Here is a 17,768-nt window from a genome sequence, read left to right on the forward strand (position 1 = left end):
AAAGAAAGTATCAAATATTAACTGTTATCAGATACATTTGCATTCATAAATTTAGTAATTTGAGGTTAAACATTAAAAATAAATTCTGTTGTGATTTTTTATACAATTATAGGACCTATTCAAAACTATCCAAAACTAAAATTTGAATCATAAATCCCAGAAATGCAAAAAACATTTAAATTAGTTCAGAAAAATGTTGTCATGGTCCTCAACTGCACAGAAACAACGTCTCAGTGAATGAACCTGTGATCTGTAACAGCTGATTATCATTTAATGGTTTCCTGTAGAGTTTAAGAGTCTCACGGTTGAAGAAGAAACGGTTTCGGTTCGGTACTCCTCCGTCTCAGGTATCAGCGTTGTTCACTCCTTTATACATCAGTCGTCTTCTCACATATTGTCTGTTTTAAACTGGTTTTGGTCTTCATGTGTTATGCCATTTTGTTACTCTGTTGATTTCTTGATCATTAATGTTACCTTGTTATTAAAGCAGTGCTATAGTCAGGTCTTGTTTTCTGTCTAAGTTCCCTTTTCTCCTCTGCCAGAAGAGAAAAAAGCTGTGGAAGAATATGTTGGCCGTACTGAAGTCAGAGAGGAAATCACTTCAGGTATAACAGCTTTAAAGCTATTCTGCAATTCTAGAGCTCTGGCTGAACCAAAAAAACTGATCAAAGTCCGCTAACCTCAATGTTTGCCTCTTCACCTTATTAATCCCAGCTGCTGCTTGTAGAGGCTTTTCTTCTTTTGTAGATCTTAACTGTAGTTTTAACATGTGGTTTGTGGTAGATCTTTAGTCTGTTTTTGTCTCCTCTTATTAATGTTTTGTTCTTCTTGACACGCTTCTCCTCTTATGCTCTTATTAACTCAGACTGAAGCGTTCCGCTCTGTAGATAGCAGAAACTGCTCAGCCTAACTGTCTGGCTTTTAAACCAAACTTTCTTGATCTTTTAAAGTTCACGAGATTTACAGGAAACCAGAAGAGAAACCCTCTGAGCGCGAAGCTCCGCACCCACCTGCTGTCACAGGTATTTGTAAATGCCAAACTCTTTATTCATCATTGTTGTATCTCATTTCTGTTCTGTGTTCTTATGTTGGTTTATTAGACTTCTTTAATTGTTTGTGTGTACATGAAAAAATCTTCTTGTTGGTGTTTGTTGTGGTCAGAAAACTGAACTTCATAATAATGTTTTAAAGAACCTGAGGTAAAGAAGCCACGGCCTGATACTTTCACAACTCCTCAGCGAGAAGAACCGACAGTACCACAAGGTAATGTTTATGACCGTGTTTTCTTATAAAGTTTCTTGTTTCATGTCTGAGTGAGTCTTTATTGGCTCTAATTCTTCATTTTTGGGATCAAAATGGCTCAGAATACTCCTTAATTCTATAAAAGTACCAAAAGTACTACCAGGAGCCTTTAACACACCACAATAATTATAGACATGATAATTAAACAGGAAATTTCTTCAGTAAATGCCTTCCAGCACTTTTGGAATTACTGATATATTTAATTTCTTTAATTGAACAAGCCATACTTTTGGATGATTTTCTTGTTGGCTCTTTGAATACATTTATTCATTGTTCTTCCAGTGATTGTGCATTGTGTTCTTGATACATGCCCACCAGTCAATTATTTGTCTGTATTTCATGTGCTTGATCAATTGTCTTTTACTTCCTTCACTCTTTAAACTCTTGGGTATTTTTCGTGACTCAAGTGTTTCTTTGTTAAATCTGAAGTATTCACCGAACCAAAGGCTGAACCCAAGCCAAAAGAACCAGAAAAGGTTCCTCAAGAACCAAAACGACAGCTTCAGAAGCCAGAGGTACCTGAACCAAAAGTGACCGAAGCACCAGAAGTAAAACCTGCCAAGAAAACTCCTGCAGTTTCTGAACCGAGAGGTAAAGGAGTGAATGTTCGAGCAGAAAAACCACGTAACCCATGTCTTGTTTTATTTTCATATTGCTCTTAACATGATTTTGTGTTGGATATTATTTGCTGCTAACCTCTTGATTAGATCTTTAACAACTTGTCCAGTGTTGTCCTCACATAAGTTTTCAGATTTCAACAAAAACAAATCTTTTTCCTCTCTTTAAAATGCTCTCTTCTTGGTTTAAACAAAACTTTTATAATTAACTCTGTGTAAAGATGGGAATATTTTTAATGTTCTCCAAAGTCCCAGCTGTAACCAAACCAGTGGAGGCCAAAGTCCATCCAGTCGCTGAGAGGATTGCTCCTCCAAAGCCTGAGGAGATCTTACCAAGAGGTACTGGAACCACAATGTTTGTCCAGTTTGAATTTCTTATAAATGTGTTGAGATGGGAATCTTGTTTTGTGAAACTGGCTGTCCTGTTTGTGTCTCTGCTTAATGCACTCAACAGAGTGTACTACAGTCTTTAAAGCTGTTGTTTAAATGTTCTTTAAAGCACCAGTGCTACCAAAAGCAGAAGAACCTTTAGTCCATCCATCAGCAGCTGTGGTTACACCATCAGCACCAGAACGCCGACCAGCTGAAGGTACTCATCTCTGACCTTTTCTTCTGCTGTTATCTCCTCTTGTATTTAGGTCTTTGAATTCACTCGCTTAGAGTGTAATCTTTGATAGCCTTGATTGTTGCCTTTGTACTAACCAAGACAAATGTTCTTTAAGTAAAAGATGTAACCAGACCAGAGAAAGCAGTCGTCCAAACACCTGAATCTAAAATCCTTCCACTCTGGACTGAAGCTGCTCCAGTTAAAGGTACTGCAGAGGTCATATAACAAACTGCTTGTTAAATGATCTGCTGGTTTTGTCTTTTACTCTCTTTTATGGTAGTTTCTCTGGAACACATAATCTTTCAAAATGCTTAGCACTCGTAAGAGTGTGACTTAAACTCTTTAAAACATTTACCTTGTAATTACTGTTCTTCTAAGTTGCCTCAGAAAGGAAGGAGCTTGACGTTACTGGAAAACCATCGCCATTGGTTGCCAGGAGTGAGCCAGAGGTACTCAAGTTCACTCCTCAAACACAAGAAGAACCAAAGTTTGGAGAAAAAACTAAGGTTTTTGAAGAAGTGGAGAAGGTTATCAAGTTTCCTAAAACGTTTGATGAAGCCAAAATGCCAACAGAAATTGAGAGGTTCCCTGATGCAACAAAAATGGTTCCAGAAACGCAGACAAAGATTCCAGAAAAAACAAAGATGATTATTGAAACACCAAAGGTGGTTTCTGAAGCACCAGCCAAGATTCCAGAAAAGTCAGAAGGGGAAATAAAAAGAGGTCAAGAGGTTCCCAAAAAGGTACCAGAAACACAGACAAAGGTTCCAGAAAAAACAAAGATGATTATTGAAACACCAAAGGTGGTTTCTGAAGCACCAGCCAAGATTCCAGAAAAGTCAGAAGGGGAAATAAAGAGAGGTCAAGAGGTTCCCAAAAAGGTACCAGAAACACAGACAAAGGTTCCAGAAAAAACAAAGATGATTACTGAATCACCAAAGGTGGTTTCGGAAGCACCTTCCAAGGTCGCAGAAAAGTCAGAAGAGGAGATAAGATGGGGTCAAGAGCTTCCCAAAAGGATTCCAGAAACACAAAAGATGATTCCAGAAAAACCAAAAGAAAAGAAAGTTTTACAGGAACCAGAGAAGATTTTGATTGTTTCCAAAAAAGTTCCTGAAACACCAAAGAAGGTTATAGAGGAAATGAAGGTTAAGGAGCCACCATCAGACCTAAAGAGTAAAACAGAAGCTCCACAGGTTGAAATAGTGAAGACACCTCCAGGTTATAGAGCCCCACAGCAACAAGACAAGGCTGAAAAAACTCAGCAACAAGGTAGATATGTCTACTTGAAGGTTTCAAAGATCTTATCAACTAATCTTTACTCATCTTGATCTTCGAATGTGTTATCTTAAGATTTCTTGTCAGAGGTTTGTTAAATTTGTTACATTTTTGACACATCTTTTAGCTGTCACATTTGTAAAGCTCATGGAAGTTATCAAAAAAACTAACCACACCAAAGCATAAGGTGTGAACAGTAGCCAAAGATGATAAAAATGCTTTAGAATCTCAACAGATTACCTGTTAGGCTTAAGTGTAAATGCATAGACATTAATATACTAATATCTATGTGTTTCTGTCTTGATCTTTTTTATATGTTTGGTTCTTGGCCACCGCTTCATGGTGCATTTCTTCAATCTTGGGTGATGTCTCCAAAAATGTCTCAGTTCATCTGAAGAATGACCTAAAACAACAAACAGTTGTGGTTGAAGACATTAAGAGATTTGTTCCTGAAGAAAGTTTCACTCCAACAACTGTTGAACTCAAGCAAGAAGCTCAAAGATCTGAAAGAAGATTAAAACACGAGGAGTCAGTTGTAAGAGAGGACAGAACTTTATACCAGAGGGAAGAACAAATGGAGAAAACAGAAGTTCCTACAAGGTTCAGAGAAGATCATGAAGTGACAGAGTCTAAATATTTGAGGTATACTGAAGAATATGAGTATGAAAAACTGGAAGACATTAAAGTTTTGAGGGAAATGAAAATTGAATCTGTGATCTCAGTTTCCCCACCTCTAACTGAAACTGAGCTTTCATCAAAAGAGCCCAGAACGCAACCTGCAGTTACTCCAACAAACATAGACGTTTCTCTAGTTAAAGATGACGTTTCATTTAAGAAAGACTCTTTCATTAAAACCCAAGACAAAAAAGAACAGAAGTCTAGTTTTTATTCAGCTACAGAGCATAGAAAAGACACTTTTGTTTCAGCAAAGCATCTAGAAACCAAGGAAGAAATTACAAAGAAGCATGATGAATCTCTTTCCGAAATTGCTGCTGACTCTAAAGAGAAAGCACCAACAGAAACCGAGATCCAACCTGAGAAATCTCAAGCTGGACCGTTGAAGACATCTCGAGTCCCTGAGCATCAAAGTCTTTCATCGACAAAGCCATCACATCCAAAATCAAAAGAAATCTTTTTTGAGACTGATTATTCAGAAGGAACTACAACCACTGAAAGAAAAGCTCAAAGAAGAGAAGATATGAAAGAGGAAAACCTTACATTGAAGACTCTGCAACCTCTTGAGAAAGGTATTCTTGTAAATTTGATCGCTGAAGATCAAACTCTTGAAATACATTTGTTATATTTAGCATATTCCAGCATAATGTTGGAATAGGGAACACTAATCTAACCTTGAAAAGATTAGATTAATTTGTGTGTCATGTTTTTTGTGTGTGTCTTGTTTTTGTATTGTTGAGAATGTATGTCTTAGGAAAAACTCTTGTTTAAATGTTTAGTTTTTCTTTTTTTTATTTTACACATTCTTGTTGGTGCAGATTGGACTATCTAATATCTGCACCAGCTTCTTGTCTTAGTCCTTTTTGAACATAACGATGCCTTAGTTGTGATCTTGGTATCTTTTATTTCAAAGTGTCTCCTCCTGAAGTGAAGAAACCTTCTGCACCAGCACCAAAGCCTTCATACCCTCCAAAAGTTACTCCTCCTGCAGGTAGTTCAATTGGTTCACATGTTTCATTTTCTTGCTGGCATTTATGAGTCAGCCATGTTTGTCTTGTATGTGCTTGTATAAGCTTAATGTTTTCTTGAACATGACTTGGGCATATTCCAAAATTATCACCTTCAGAGGAGAAGAAACCTTCTGAGCCAGAACCAAAGCCTACACATCCTCCTCCTCCTAAAGTTACTGCTCCAGCAGGTAGTGCTTGATTTATGTGTTTCTTGATGGCATCCATTAGTCAGCCATGTTTGTCTGTATGTCCAATTGTGTTGATGCCATCTCTTAACCTGTTTGATGATGGCCAAGGTTAATGTTTTCTTGATCGTGATGATCATGACATTCCCAAATTATCTCCTCCAGAGGAGAGGAAACTTTCTGCACCAGAACCAAAGCCTTCACCTCCTCCTCCCAAAGTTACTCCTCCTATAGGTTGGTTGATTAATGTGTTTCGTGCTGGCATTCATGAGTCAGCCATGTTTTTTTTATGTTCCTCTGATGCCATCTCTTAATATGTCCATGGATGATCATGTTTTAAGTTGTGCCAGCACATGATGTCCAAGATTAGTGTTTTCTAGATCATAATGGGTTTATTCCCAAATTATTTCCTCCAGAGGAGAAGAAACCTTCTGCACCAGAACCAAAGCCTTCACCTCCTCCTCCTAAAGTTACTCTTCCTACAGGTAGTTCTTGGTCCATGTGTTTCTTTTTCTTGCTGGCATTCATGAGTCAGCCATGTTTGTTTTCATGTCCCTTTATGTTGAAACCATGTCTCAATATCCCCATGAATTATCATGTTTTGAGTTGTGCAGGAACGTGCTTTACAAGCTTAGTGTTTTGCTTGATCATAATGGGTGTTTTCCCGAATTATCTACTCCAGAAGAGAAGAAACCTTCTGCACCAGAAGCAAAGCCTTCACTTCCTACGCCTCAGAAAGTTACTCCTTCTACAGGTAGTCTAATTTCTTCATGTGTTTATATTTCTTGCTGGCATTCATGAGTCAGCCATGTTTGTCTTTATGTCCATTTATGTTGATACCATCTCCTAATATGTGCTCCAATTGTCGAGTCTAAGTTGTGCCAGTTTGTGCTTTCCAAACGTTTTCTTAATGATGGCTCGGGTGTATTCCCAAACTATCTCCTTCAGAGGAGAAGAAACCTTCTGCACCAGAAGCAAAGCCTTCACCTCCTGCTCCACCTCAGAAAGTTACTCCTTCTGCAGGTAGTCTGATTTGTTCATGTGTTTCTTCTTGCTGACATCATGAGTCAGCCATGTTTGTCTTTATGTATGTTTATGTTGATATCATTTCTTAACATGTCCGCAGATTGTCTTTTAAGTTGTGCCACTATGTGCTTTTCAAGCTTAGTTTTTTCTTGATCATGACTTGGGTGTATTGCCAAATTATCTCCTTCAGAGAAGAAAGCAGCACCAGAACCAAAGCCTTCACCACCTGCTCCTCCTCCACCTCCTCCTCAGAAAGTTACTCCTGCAGGTAGTCTGATTGGTTTATGTGTTCATCTTCTTTGCTGACTTTAAAGGTCGTCAGGTTTGTCTTTATATAAATTGGTGTTGACGCTGTCTCTTAACTTGTCAAGTATTTTTTCCATGTTTTTAGTGGTTCCAGTATTTTCTTTACAATCTTAATGGTATTTGTATTATGAGCTGGATGTAATCCCAAATTATCTCCCCCAGAGGGGAAGAAACCATCACCAGAGCCAAAGCCCTCAGTTCCTCCTCAAAAAGTTTCTCCTCCTGCAGGTAGTTTTTTTCTCTCTTAATATTTTATGTTGTCAGCTTTTGTCTGTGTCTGATTCGTTTCTTGGTTGGAGGATAAACAAGACTCCTGTTTTCTTTGGTTTCATTGTATTTGTTGTCTTATCTTATGCAACTTTTCACTGCTTTTGTCAGTGTCCTTGTGGCCTTGCTATTGTCCTGGTCGTGATCTTGCATCTTATTTATTGTTTCCTCCAGAGGAGAAGAAACCATCCGTATCTGTACCAGCAGCTCCTTCACCCAAAGTTGCTCCTCCTGCAGGTAGCTTATTCAGTCTTGGGTCTCTGAATTCTTTTCTTAACTCTTGATATGTCAGTTTTTGTAATGTGTTGTCACCTTTGCATCTTTTGATATGTTGGTCTTTACGTTTTTTTTTGTGGTGTACTCTCAAGTGTCTCCTCCAGAGGAAAAGAAACCCTCTGCACTATCAAGAGAACAACCAGCAGAAAAAGTAGTTTCTCCAGAAGGTAGTTTCTTCTGTTTGTCATTCTTATTTCCATCTCTGTTTGTCCTAAGTCAAATCTGTTGGTCATAGCAGCAGTGAGATCTTTAAGATTGTCTGTTTTATTCAGTTGTTGTTTGTAGAGTGGATCATTGTCAGTGATTTAATCCAGTTGGCGTTCTTGTAGCTCCAGTTGCACCAGTGGAGAAGAAACCTTCTGAGCCCAGTGTAAAGGCTGAACCTACCACCGTTTCTGAAAGAATTTCTCCACCTGAAGGTAAAATTTCTTTTCTTTGTCTTCCTTTATCTGTGTTTGACTTTTTCCTCTTTTGATTCTGAAAATGTTATTGTTTGATTTGTTTAACTTAATGTCTTTACTGTGTGATGTTGTCTGCACAACTTTTTTTACAGTCTTTCACATCATAAATATCTGTCTTATGAGACCATTGTATATAATAAAAAGTTCCAAAGTGCATTTATATTACAGCAAAAAAGGAAGTTCAATGGACCAAATCCGAGATTGTTTTTGTCTTCCTCTGTCTTTGGCTTTAAATGTGGCTTTTGTTTGTACAGTGTTTGCTTATAATTGGTCTTATTTAAATTTTTGCAGACAAGGAACCAGTTTCAGCTCCTGGACCAACTAAAGGTATAAAAAAGTGAATTTCCCTTAACAGTAAAACCACTCAACTTGTTATTTTAAAGGTTTTATTCATAAACCTTTAAAAATAATCTTTTCAGTGTTGTTGTGATGTGTGATCTTTGTGTTGTAAAAAACAAATATGTCATCCAAAGGATGTTTTTACATGTTTAAATGTGAGTGTCATAAAATATATTTTTACTCCCTCAACCACAGTGCCAACTCTTAAGCAAAAGGGTAAAATTCCCATTAAAGAGGAGAAAACTACTGAGGTTCCTAAACTAAAGAGTAAAATGACCATAAAACCCAAAGAGAAAGAGCCAGAAATGGAGACCATTCAGTTGAAGAAGGTTCCGGTAAAACCTCCAGAGCCCGAGAAACAGGTTGTAACTCATAAAGCAGAAGTGATAAGACATCATGATCCAGAACTATCAGTGAGGGAACTTCATGATAGAGAAGAGCGGGAGATCATAACCCTTGGAAGAACTGAACGAGTCTTTACAGCAGAACAGGGAACAATTCAACTGAGTCAAATTGAGGAGACTGAAACAATTAAAATTGTCCAAACAACAGAGAAAGAAGGTTGGACAAGAACCACAAAACCCAAGACAGAAGAGGAACCCGAGGTTCCCAGTATAGAGAAGAAGAAAATAAAGAAACTACCAAAGACAGAGGAGCAACAAGAATCTGTGAAACTAAAACCATTTGAAAAGCCTGGAAAGTTAGAACAAGAGCAAGAGCAGATCAAACTGAAACAGGTTCCAAGTAAGCCCAAAGAACTTGAAAAGGAAATTTCAAAGGATAAGACTAAAATGACAAAACAACATGACGCAGAACCGAGAGCCCAGAAGACTCAAGAGAGAGAAGATCGAGAGATGATCCCACTTGGAAAACCTGAAAGAGTCTCCGTTCCTGCTGAGGAGCCATCTAAAGCTGGTCAAACAGAAAAACCTGAACAGCCAGAGGAAGAAGAGAAATCTAAGTGGACCAGAACCACAAAGGCACCAAAGGAAGGAGACGCTGAGCCAGATTTATCAAAGAAGAAAATCAAGAAATTACCAAAGAAAGATGAAGAACCAGAAGTTGTGACATTGAAGCCTTTTGAAAAACCCACAAAACAAGAAGCATCCAAACAAGCAAAGACTGAAGATGAAGGTCGGGCAAAGACAGATACTGAGCGCTCTCCTTTTAAATTGGGTGAGATGTTGCTCAAAGATCAACCTACATCAGCTCTAAAAAACAAAGAAGACAAAGATGTTTCTTTGACAAGTTCTGACACAAGTCCGGATATTACCAAATCCCAACCAGAACTACCACAAAAGAAAAAGGATGATCAAGTACCTAAGGATGAAGAAACTACAGCAACTGATAAACTTAAAGTTAAACCTAAAGTCATTCCTAAACCACAGGAAAAGGAAGAGCAGGTTGTGTTGAAGCCTTTCACCAAAGTCACTAAGCCAGAAAAAGTCCCTGATGAACAGATAAAGAAGCCTGTAGACACAAAGGTGCCAGACAAGACAACCAAAGACATGAAAGATACAGAGAAACAGAAACCTGTGAAGGAGGAACCGTCTGTTCCAGCCAAGAAACCAAGTCCTACAGGTCTTAAAGAGACGATCTCACCTACTGAAGCAGAGAAGTTCCCAGCAAAACCATCTGATGTGCTAAAGAAAGATGTTGAACTCAAAAAGACTCCTTCTCCCATGGTCAGTACAGAGAAAGCAGAAGACAAAAAGCCCACAAAGCCTGTTGAGGAGCCGAAGAAGATTGAGCTAAAAAAGACTCCACCGTCTAAGGTGGAGAAGCAGAAAGACTTGGAGAAAGTTCCAGCTGAGAGAAAGCCAAGTTCTGAAAAAGTCAAAGAGATCCCAAAAGCTGTTTCCCCCAAAGACTCAGTTGAAGCCATAACACTCAAAAAAGTTCCCAAGAAGCCATCAGTGGGAGAGGTCTCAGAATCAGAAAAGCCTGATAAAGGTCGGATTCCCCTTTCGAAGGAGATTTCTCCGGGAGCTGTGCAAATGAAGAGGGTGACAACTCAGCCTGAGGAGGAGGTCTTTAAAAATGAGCCTGAAGAAGGCGAGGTTGAGGAGGAATCCTGGGGCTGGGATCTTGTTCCTTCAGAGGACTGGGAAGGTGAAGAGGTGGATGGGGCCCTTGAGACTCCGGGTATGCCTGGTGCCAGACGAGGTGAGATGAGCGAACTCTTCCAGCTGATTCTGGAGCCCCTTCATCCCATCCCAGATCTCTCATCTAATCTTCATCACATCTTCTTTGACCACTTTATCCATTTTTTCATCTCATGCTGATGAATTAATCTGTGTGTATGTCAGTTGTGTCCATCCATCATCCCATCTGCTGTATTGTTTTCATCTTTTCATTGATTCCCAATTGCAGAACAGATGTTTGTCTGTTTGTCTTCGCTGCTGTGGATTTCATTTGTCTTTGCTGTCTAAGCAAATGTCCTTTCAAGCATCTTTTCCCATTATGTTTCCATTTCATCTTCCAGGTCTTTCAAGTCTCTGTTCACATGTGACGTCTCATATTCCCATGTCTATTCTTAGAGATGTTTACGTATTTTTTCTTGGCGTCTGCTGGAACTGTACTTTCCAATAGGAGATCTAAGAGGTGGTCTTAAAACATGTCTTGTTGTTTCATGTTCAGATGGAAAACCAAGTGACGAACCTTCGAAAGGAAGAGGCAGAGGATTTGGGGGTGAGGATTTTACTGATAAAAAACCCCATAGGTGCAAAAAACTGCATGAGCTAATGTCTGGAGCAAATTGTCTTTGTTCCGTTGTTCCGTTGTTGTCAACCTGTTTGGTGTTTTGTTTCAGTCATTATGTCTAATCATTATCGCTTTCTGATGACAAGAAATATGGCTGGAAATTAAACTTGCTTGTCTTCATATTCTAATCGGTCAGACAGGAAAAAATTTGCAGCACATACTTGTTAGGGTATTGAAAGATTTTATTCATATAATTGACATTCTGATGAGCAACTGCTGGTGTTTAAATAATTTAAAATGAAAAAACTGCAATCAGTCAAAAGTACTCTAGCTAAAGGTAAGTAAATGAGTGCATATTTGTTCAAGTTCAGGTGGACATTTTAAGATTTTCTTCACCTAGTGGCTTTGCCTTTCATTTAAGGAAGACAATGCATGGAAATCAGCTGTTATTTGAACCTCCTTTAATATTTTTTGCTATCTTTGTCTGTGAATTAACTTGGTTATATCTGTTCTGTGACTGTCATTCTGTGTTTGGACTCTTCTCTGAATTCTGTTTGTCGTAATTGATCCTGCTTCATCTTAAGTCTTAACAAGAACTTTCTATGTTCTTCTAATAGTAGGACTTTAAACCTACTACTTATTTTATGTCTGAAAAATGACTTTGTGTCAAATGTTTTGTCTTGTTCTTCATCCATTTGTATACCTGAATCTAATTAGTTCTGCTTCGTCTTAAGTCTTAACAAAACTTTTTGTGCTCTTCTAACAGTAGAACTTTAAACCTACAACACATTTTGTCTGAAACATGACTTTGGGTGAAATGCTTTGTTTTGTTCTTCATCCACTCCAATACCTGAAACTCATTGAGTAAGTTTTTATTTCTGATTCTGCAGCAAGACAAACTCCCTCTCCTGGTGATGGTGGAAAGGGTCGGGGCATGAAACCCGGTGGAAAAGGTCCATCACCACCAGAGGAACCATTTGCAGGCTTCAAGCTCAAACCTGTGGCTTTGAAGTTTGTGAAGAAGATTCAAGACATTGTGCTGCAGGAGGCCGAGTCCATCGGCTCATCGGCCGTGTTTGAGTGTGAGGTTACACCCTCTACGGCTGTCACATCCTGGATGAAGGATGACAGCAACCTGCGTGAGAGTCCCAAGCATAAGTTCACCTCTGATGGCAAAGATCGGAAGCTGCACATCATTGATGTCCAGCTGTCCGACACTGGAGAATACACCTGTGTGGCCAAAAATGCTGGAAAGGAGATTACCTGCACTGCTAAGCTCATAGTTGAGGGTAAGCTAAAACCTGTTCAGACTCGGGTGGCTTGAAGAACTTTCCCTCATTGTATTGGAAACACTCTTCTCTCTGCACAGAGCTCCCTGTAAAATGGCTGAAGGAGTTGGAACCTGAGACCTCATGCATGAAAGGTCAACCAATGTACCTGATCTGTGAGCTGAACAAAGAAAGAGACGTGGTGTGGAAGCTTAACGGAGAGCTTCTGAAGAAAAAGGCTGGAAAAGTAGCCATTAATGTGATTGGTATGCAGCACGCTGTGACCATCCAGAACGCCACTGATGAGGATGCAGGCCTCTACACCTGTGAAGTAGATGGTCAGGCAGACGTCAAAACTTCAACCACCGTCAAAGTGATTGGTGAGCCATCAGCAGCATGAAGGAATCTTCAGACATGAACACATCAATTGCAGACAATTTTGTTGCCGAACTAATCAGACGATTTGTGTTTGCAGGTAATCTTCCATACACTAGCATGACAGTTGTAGGAGAACTATATCATTTACCGTAGAAGGATGGTGGTTAAAGTATTGGACAAAAAAAACTACATACAAACAAGCATGCAAAATCAAAGAGATTTCTGTCTTTATGAAAACAGATTGTAAGGTGACCAAAACCAGAAAAAGTAAAAAATCTAATCAACGAATCACAAACCTCCAGTTCTTAGTACTCAAAGTATTACTGGAAAGTTTGCTGCATACATTACCAGATCATTGTTTCTCTCTATACAAATTGTATGTAGGTGAAATGCAAGAACCATTTGATATCCAAATGAAGGAAAAGTAGTTTTTGTAGCTTGTCTGTGAATCAAAGATATATCTTGATTAAAAATTAATCCTAGAAGCACTAAAATGTAAAACAATGTATTTAACCATTCTTTGTAGTTTTAGAGACAAAATTGTCCTCTGTGTTTCCTGAATTCAGTATTTGAAATAACAGGTTGAACAGGTTGTTAAACTTTCCGAGACAGAGCTTTAACTTCTGTGAATAATTAGTGTTTTTTCAGATTTCACACAACAAACCTGGACGTCGTCAGCATACCGAGGAATGGCAGTAATTATTCCAGATGATTTTAAAAATTGGACATACAAGACAAAAACAAATTATCCAACATGATTGTCTGAACCCAATATGTTCAAGTCTCTGCAATACATGTTAAAAATGTCATATAAATCTTTTTAAATGTAGGAGTTTTTAGGTGTGACCTATCTTCCTATAATGTGACCCTTCCCTTTGCAGAAGTCATCAAAGACTGGCTGGTAAAGCCTCTGAGGGACCAGCATGTGAAACCAAAGTCCAAGGCCACATTCAAATGCGAGCTGTTCAAAGACACTCCCAATTGGAAATGGTACAAAGGCGAGAACGAACTCCCTCCTTCTGACAAAGTTGAGATCAACAAAGATGGAAAGAACATGACTCTCACCATCAACAACTGCCAACCTGACGATGTGTCAGATTACACCATCGAAGTTGAAAATCGAAGATACACAGCCAAACTCACACTGGGAGGTTTGTTCATGGAATCAACATTCGAACAGTTTGAAAGTTGTGAATGAACGGTTTTGTTGAACATTTAAAAACCTCTACATTTTCAGAGCGTGAAGCTGACATCCTGAAACCTCTTGCCAGTGCTGAGGTGGTTGAGAAGGAGGAAGCTCACTTCGATACTGAAATATCTGAGCAGGATATTCCTGGTGAATGGAAACTCAGAGGCCAGGTGTTGACCAGGTCTCCGGTACGTTATTTGGAAAAAGTTATATTGTTGCTTTCAATAAAAAGCTCTCCAGGATTTTTGATGTACCTACTTTTTTTCTCAGACATGTGACATTAAAGCAGAGGCCGGAAAGCGCTTCCTTACACTGAAGAATGTGCAGCTGGATCAGGCTGGAGAAGTGTCGTACCAGGCTCTGAATGCTGTCACCAGTGCCATGCTCACTGTTAAAGGTACAAACCTGTGTCAAACACACTGACTTGGTTTCTCTGTTTGTTTTAAGTCCCTGCATCTATTTGTCTTGTGGAATGGAGGCACTGCTGAAAAACCGTCTGTGTTTTGCTTTTGTCAATAATGGCTAAATTATTCGCATCTCCCAGAGATCGAAATGGGCTTTGTTGAAACGCTGAAGGATGTGTCTGTGCCCGAAAAGAAACAGGCTAAGTTTGAATGCACCATCACTAAGGATATACCAAAGGTCATGTGGTTTAAGGGGGTTGAAATCATCACCCCCAGCCCCAAATATGAAGTAATTGATGATGGAAAGAAACACATGCTGATTGTAAACAGCTGTGAGTTTGATGATGAGTCTCAGTATTCGATAGAGGTATTGGACAAAAGGTCAACAGCTCAGCTGACGGTGGAAGGTAAGAACGGCTATGCTTCCTGTCTCCTCTATGTGCTCATTCTATGTTTGTGGCTTCAAAGTGTTGGATGGCGTCAAACGCTCCTGTCTGTGTGCACTGACCTGCTGTATTCCAGGCATGAGGCTCAAATTTGTGCAGCAACTTAAGGACCAAACAATCAAAGAAGGTAACTCGGTGCGCTTTGATATCGAGTTGACTCACGAGAACGTGCCGGTGGTTTGGTACCGAAACGAAGTCAAACTCCACGTGAGTCGAACGGTGCTCATGCACGTGGAAGGAAGGAGACACACTCTAGAAATGAGGAGTTTGAGTCTAGATGATACCTGCCAGATAAAGGCAGAAGCCAAGGGAATTTACTCCTCAGCCAAACTGACAGTCATAGGTAACAGCATGCTCTCCTTTACTGGGTTTTCTCTCACTGCCTTTTATTTTACTGTTTATCAGATGTGAGACATAAAAGTTTGTTTTGAGTGATTGATATGTAAATATGACATTTTCTTACAGGGAACACAATTTGTAATAATGAGAAAATCCAAAATCTTTCAAATATTATGGAATAAGTGTTCAGTTAACTAACACAATAAAACAGGAAAAAGCTGTTAACAAACTGTTTGTTATGCTCGTCAGAGGGAGATGCCGTCTTCCTGGTGAAGCTGCGGGATTACACTGCCACCGAGAAAGACGAGGTGTCGCTGGACTGCGAGCTCAGCAAAGACGTTCCTGTGGTCTGGTATCACAATGAGAAGGAAGTCGTTGCCTCCAAGTTGTTGGTCATGAAGTCAGAAGGCACCCGCAGATCTCTGGTCCTGAAGAAAGTGGCGCAAAATGATCAAGGGAAATACGTATGTGACTGTGGAACAGACAAAACATCGGCCAACATAATGATTGAAGGTAAAGAAGGAGCTGCTTTCTGCTCTGATTTCTTAAAGAGAAAGAGCATGATCTGGTTTTTGAGGTTTTAATTATTAAGAATATCTTTACAAAACAAACCATTACAATTAATCTTTTCTGTTGTATTTTAGACACATGTTCTAAAATCTGTGAAAACACCACAAAAAATAATTGGAAATGAGTCATATTAACATGCATAACCCAAAGTTTTTCTGGATTTGGGGGTATCCAGAAAAACCCCCAAATAATTCTAATTATTGAGAAAATGATAAAACATATCTAATTTCAGGATTCGTTTTTTATTTCTTTCTTTTTTAAACGTTTGCACCAATATTATTAGTTCTTGTTTAGTTTATAACAAAGTTTTTACTGTGTTGTCACTCACTACTTTTAATGTTTGCTCCTTTTTTACTGTCGCTGGTTTTTGGCTCTTATCCAGATGATTTGCAGTACTAGCTGGCAATTAACCAGCTAGTACTGCTGGTTAAATGTAACGAGTGTTACATTTGTAAATACGTAATATCAGGTAATTGTTACATATTTATTATCCAACAAACACAGGTTAAATTTCTTATAGCTACTTATTTCAGGTCCCTCTTGAAAATGAGATCTAGATCTCAACGGGGTTTACCTGATTAAATAAAGAATTATATAAACCATTAATAAATATGGTGTGAAAAGACTGACTTCTAAATTAAAGAGGCAACAAGCAGATCACTTTTTTAAAAATAAAATTGTAGAAAAAATAAACAAACTAAATTAACAACCTCTCCTTTTCAATAACACTTGTTGTTTTATTTAGTTTTTCCTGTAACTTTCCTCCCCACCAGCACGTGACGTTAAGGTTGTGCGGCCGATTTACGGCGTGGAGCTGTTTGATGGTGAGACAGCTCGTTTCGAGGTTGAGATCTCTGAGGACGACGTGCACGGGCAGTGGAAGCTGAACGGAGAAGCGCTCAACCCTTCCTCTGTGAGCATCACTGCTGCTTCATCACCTCAGATGTTTTAAAATCGCCCACAGCCCGTCTTGACCCGAGTTAAAACCTTCTCATTTGACAGGATGTGGACATCATAGAGGAAGGAGGCAAACACACTCTGATCCTGTACAACTGTAAGGTGTCCATGACCGGAGAGGTGTCTTACTCTGCAGCCAATGCCAAATGCTCTGCCAACCTGAAGGTCAAAGGTGAAATAAACTCACATGTTTTTCTCATCTACCTTATTTGTTCCATTTTCCATGACCTAAAATCAAAACCTTTACTCAAACATTAATTCTCTTTGTTTACCTGCAGAACTTCCTCTGAACTTCCTTACACCGCTGAGCGACGTTCAGGTGTATGAGAAGGATGAGGCCCGGTTCGAGGTGGAGGTGTCGAGACCTCCAAAGAGCTTCCGCTGGCTCAAAGGCTCCCAGGAGCTGACGGGCGACGACAAGTACGAGATGATACAGGAGGGCAATATGTACGTTCTGGTGATCCGATCAGCGGCCTTTGACGATGAGGCCAAGTACATGTTTGAGGCAGAGGACAAGAGGACCACTGGCAAACTTGTTATTCAGGGTAATCATGACATGTTGAACCATTTAAATAAATGAAGCTTAATTAGTCTTAATAATTATTTTGTAGCGATTACTGCCATAAAAAGTTAGGATAAAAGTATTTGAATATAATTTTGGGGGAATAGATTGTGTGGTTTTGATTACATATCACTGAAGTCAAAGTGACACAAATATTATTTTTAAGATAAAAATCATGAAAGTTACCTGCTAAATCTCTTTAGCGTTCAACTTTGTTGTAATTTTTATTTGCTTTTTTTGGCTTTTTAAAACAAAAATTATGAACATCCCAATAATAAACAGTTGTTGTTTTTTTTCAGGTATTCGCTTGGAGTTTGCCAAACCCATTAAGGACGTAACAGTGAAAGAGAGAGAAACAGCAGAGTTCAGCGTTGAACTGTCTCATGAAAACATCTCAGTGGTTTGGTACAAAAACGACGTCCGGCTGCTTCCCAGTAAGGTGGTCCATATGTCGGATCAGGGGAAAGTCCACACTCTGGCCTTCAAGGAGGTGACGATCGACGACACCTCTATGATCAAGGTGGAGGGCATGGACAAGAGCATGACAGCCATGCTCACTGTCATCGGTCAGTGTCAGAAAAAAACATTTTCCCATCTTTGATT

General features: G+C 39.2%; 2 protein-coding genes across 16 annotated transcripts in view; one reads left to right on the plus strand and one right to left on the minus strand.

The window, feature by feature from the left end:
• LOC116723461 (heat shock 70 kDa protein 12A-like) overlaps positions 1–17,768 on the minus strand; it is a 276,564-nt gene that overhangs the window by 90,344 nt on the left and 168,452 nt on the right. The window lies entirely within an intron of this gene.
• Positions 1–17,768, plus strand: part of ttn.1 (titin, tandem duplicate 1) — a 156,910-nt gene that overhangs the window by 49,677 nt on the left and 89,465 nt on the right. For 6 of the 15 annotated variants that reach the window (XM_032568335.1, XM_032568338.1, XM_032568348.1 and 3 more), the window contains 35 exons: positions 288–347; positions 543–605; positions 951–1,022; positions 1,192–1,263; positions 1,732–1,893; positions 2,169–2,258; positions 2,419–2,508; positions 2,642–2,731; positions 2,905–3,798; positions 5,393–5,470; positions 5,606–5,677; positions 5,840–5,908; positions 6,091–6,159; positions 6,357–6,428; positions 6,623–6,697; positions 6,891–6,968; positions 7,169–7,234; positions 7,448–7,510; positions 7,642–7,716; positions 7,879–7,968; positions 8,302–8,337; positions 8,545–10,515; positions 10,990–11,040; positions 11,943–12,341; positions 12,422–12,700; positions 13,580–13,849; positions 13,936–14,075; positions 14,158–14,284; positions 14,432–14,698; positions 14,814–15,080; positions 15,326–15,589; positions 16,420–16,559; positions 16,649–16,775; positions 16,882–17,148; positions 17,465–17,731. In XM_032568335.1, coding sequence (XP_032424226.1) covers positions 288–347; positions 543–605; positions 951–1,022; positions 1,192–1,263; positions 1,732–1,893; positions 2,169–2,258; positions 2,419–2,508; positions 2,642–2,731; positions 2,905–3,798; positions 5,393–5,470; positions 5,606–5,677; positions 5,840–5,908; positions 6,091–6,159; positions 6,357–6,428; positions 6,623–6,697; positions 6,891–6,968; positions 7,169–7,234; positions 7,448–7,510; positions 7,642–7,716; positions 7,879–7,968; positions 8,302–8,337; positions 8,545–10,515; positions 10,990–11,040; positions 11,943–12,341; positions 12,422–12,700; positions 13,580–13,849; positions 13,936–14,075; positions 14,158–14,284; positions 14,432–14,698; positions 14,814–15,080; positions 15,326–15,589; positions 16,420–16,559; positions 16,649–16,775; positions 16,882–17,148; positions 17,465–17,731 — 7,272 coding nt within the window. Of the gene's footprint in view, positions 1–287; positions 348–542; positions 606–950; positions 1,023–1,191; positions 1,264–1,731; positions 1,894–2,168; positions 2,259–2,418; positions 2,509–2,641; positions 2,732–2,904; positions 3,799–4,987; positions 5,052–5,392; positions 5,471–5,605; positions 5,678–5,839; positions 5,909–6,090; positions 6,160–6,356; positions 6,429–6,622; positions 6,698–6,890; positions 6,969–7,168; positions 7,235–7,447; positions 7,511–7,641; positions 7,717–7,878; positions 7,969–8,301; positions 8,338–8,544; positions 10,516–10,989; positions 11,041–11,942; positions 12,342–12,421; positions 12,701–13,579; positions 13,850–13,935; positions 14,076–14,157; positions 14,285–14,431; positions 14,699–14,813; positions 15,081–15,325; positions 15,590–16,419; positions 16,560–16,648; positions 16,776–16,881; positions 17,149–17,464; positions 17,732–17,768 lie in introns of those variants that run through there. The other 9 variants (XM_032568346.1, XM_032568336.1, XM_032568339.1 and 6 more) reach the window with 9 other exon arrangements.

Source organism: Xiphophorus hellerii, chromosome 7 (genome assembly GCF_003331165.1).
Source record: "Xiphophorus hellerii strain 12219 chromosome 7, Xiphophorus_hellerii-4.1, whole genome shotgun sequence".
NCBI classification, from domain to species: domain Eukaryota; kingdom Metazoa; phylum Chordata; class Actinopteri; order Cyprinodontiformes; family Poeciliidae; genus Xiphophorus; species Xiphophorus hellerii.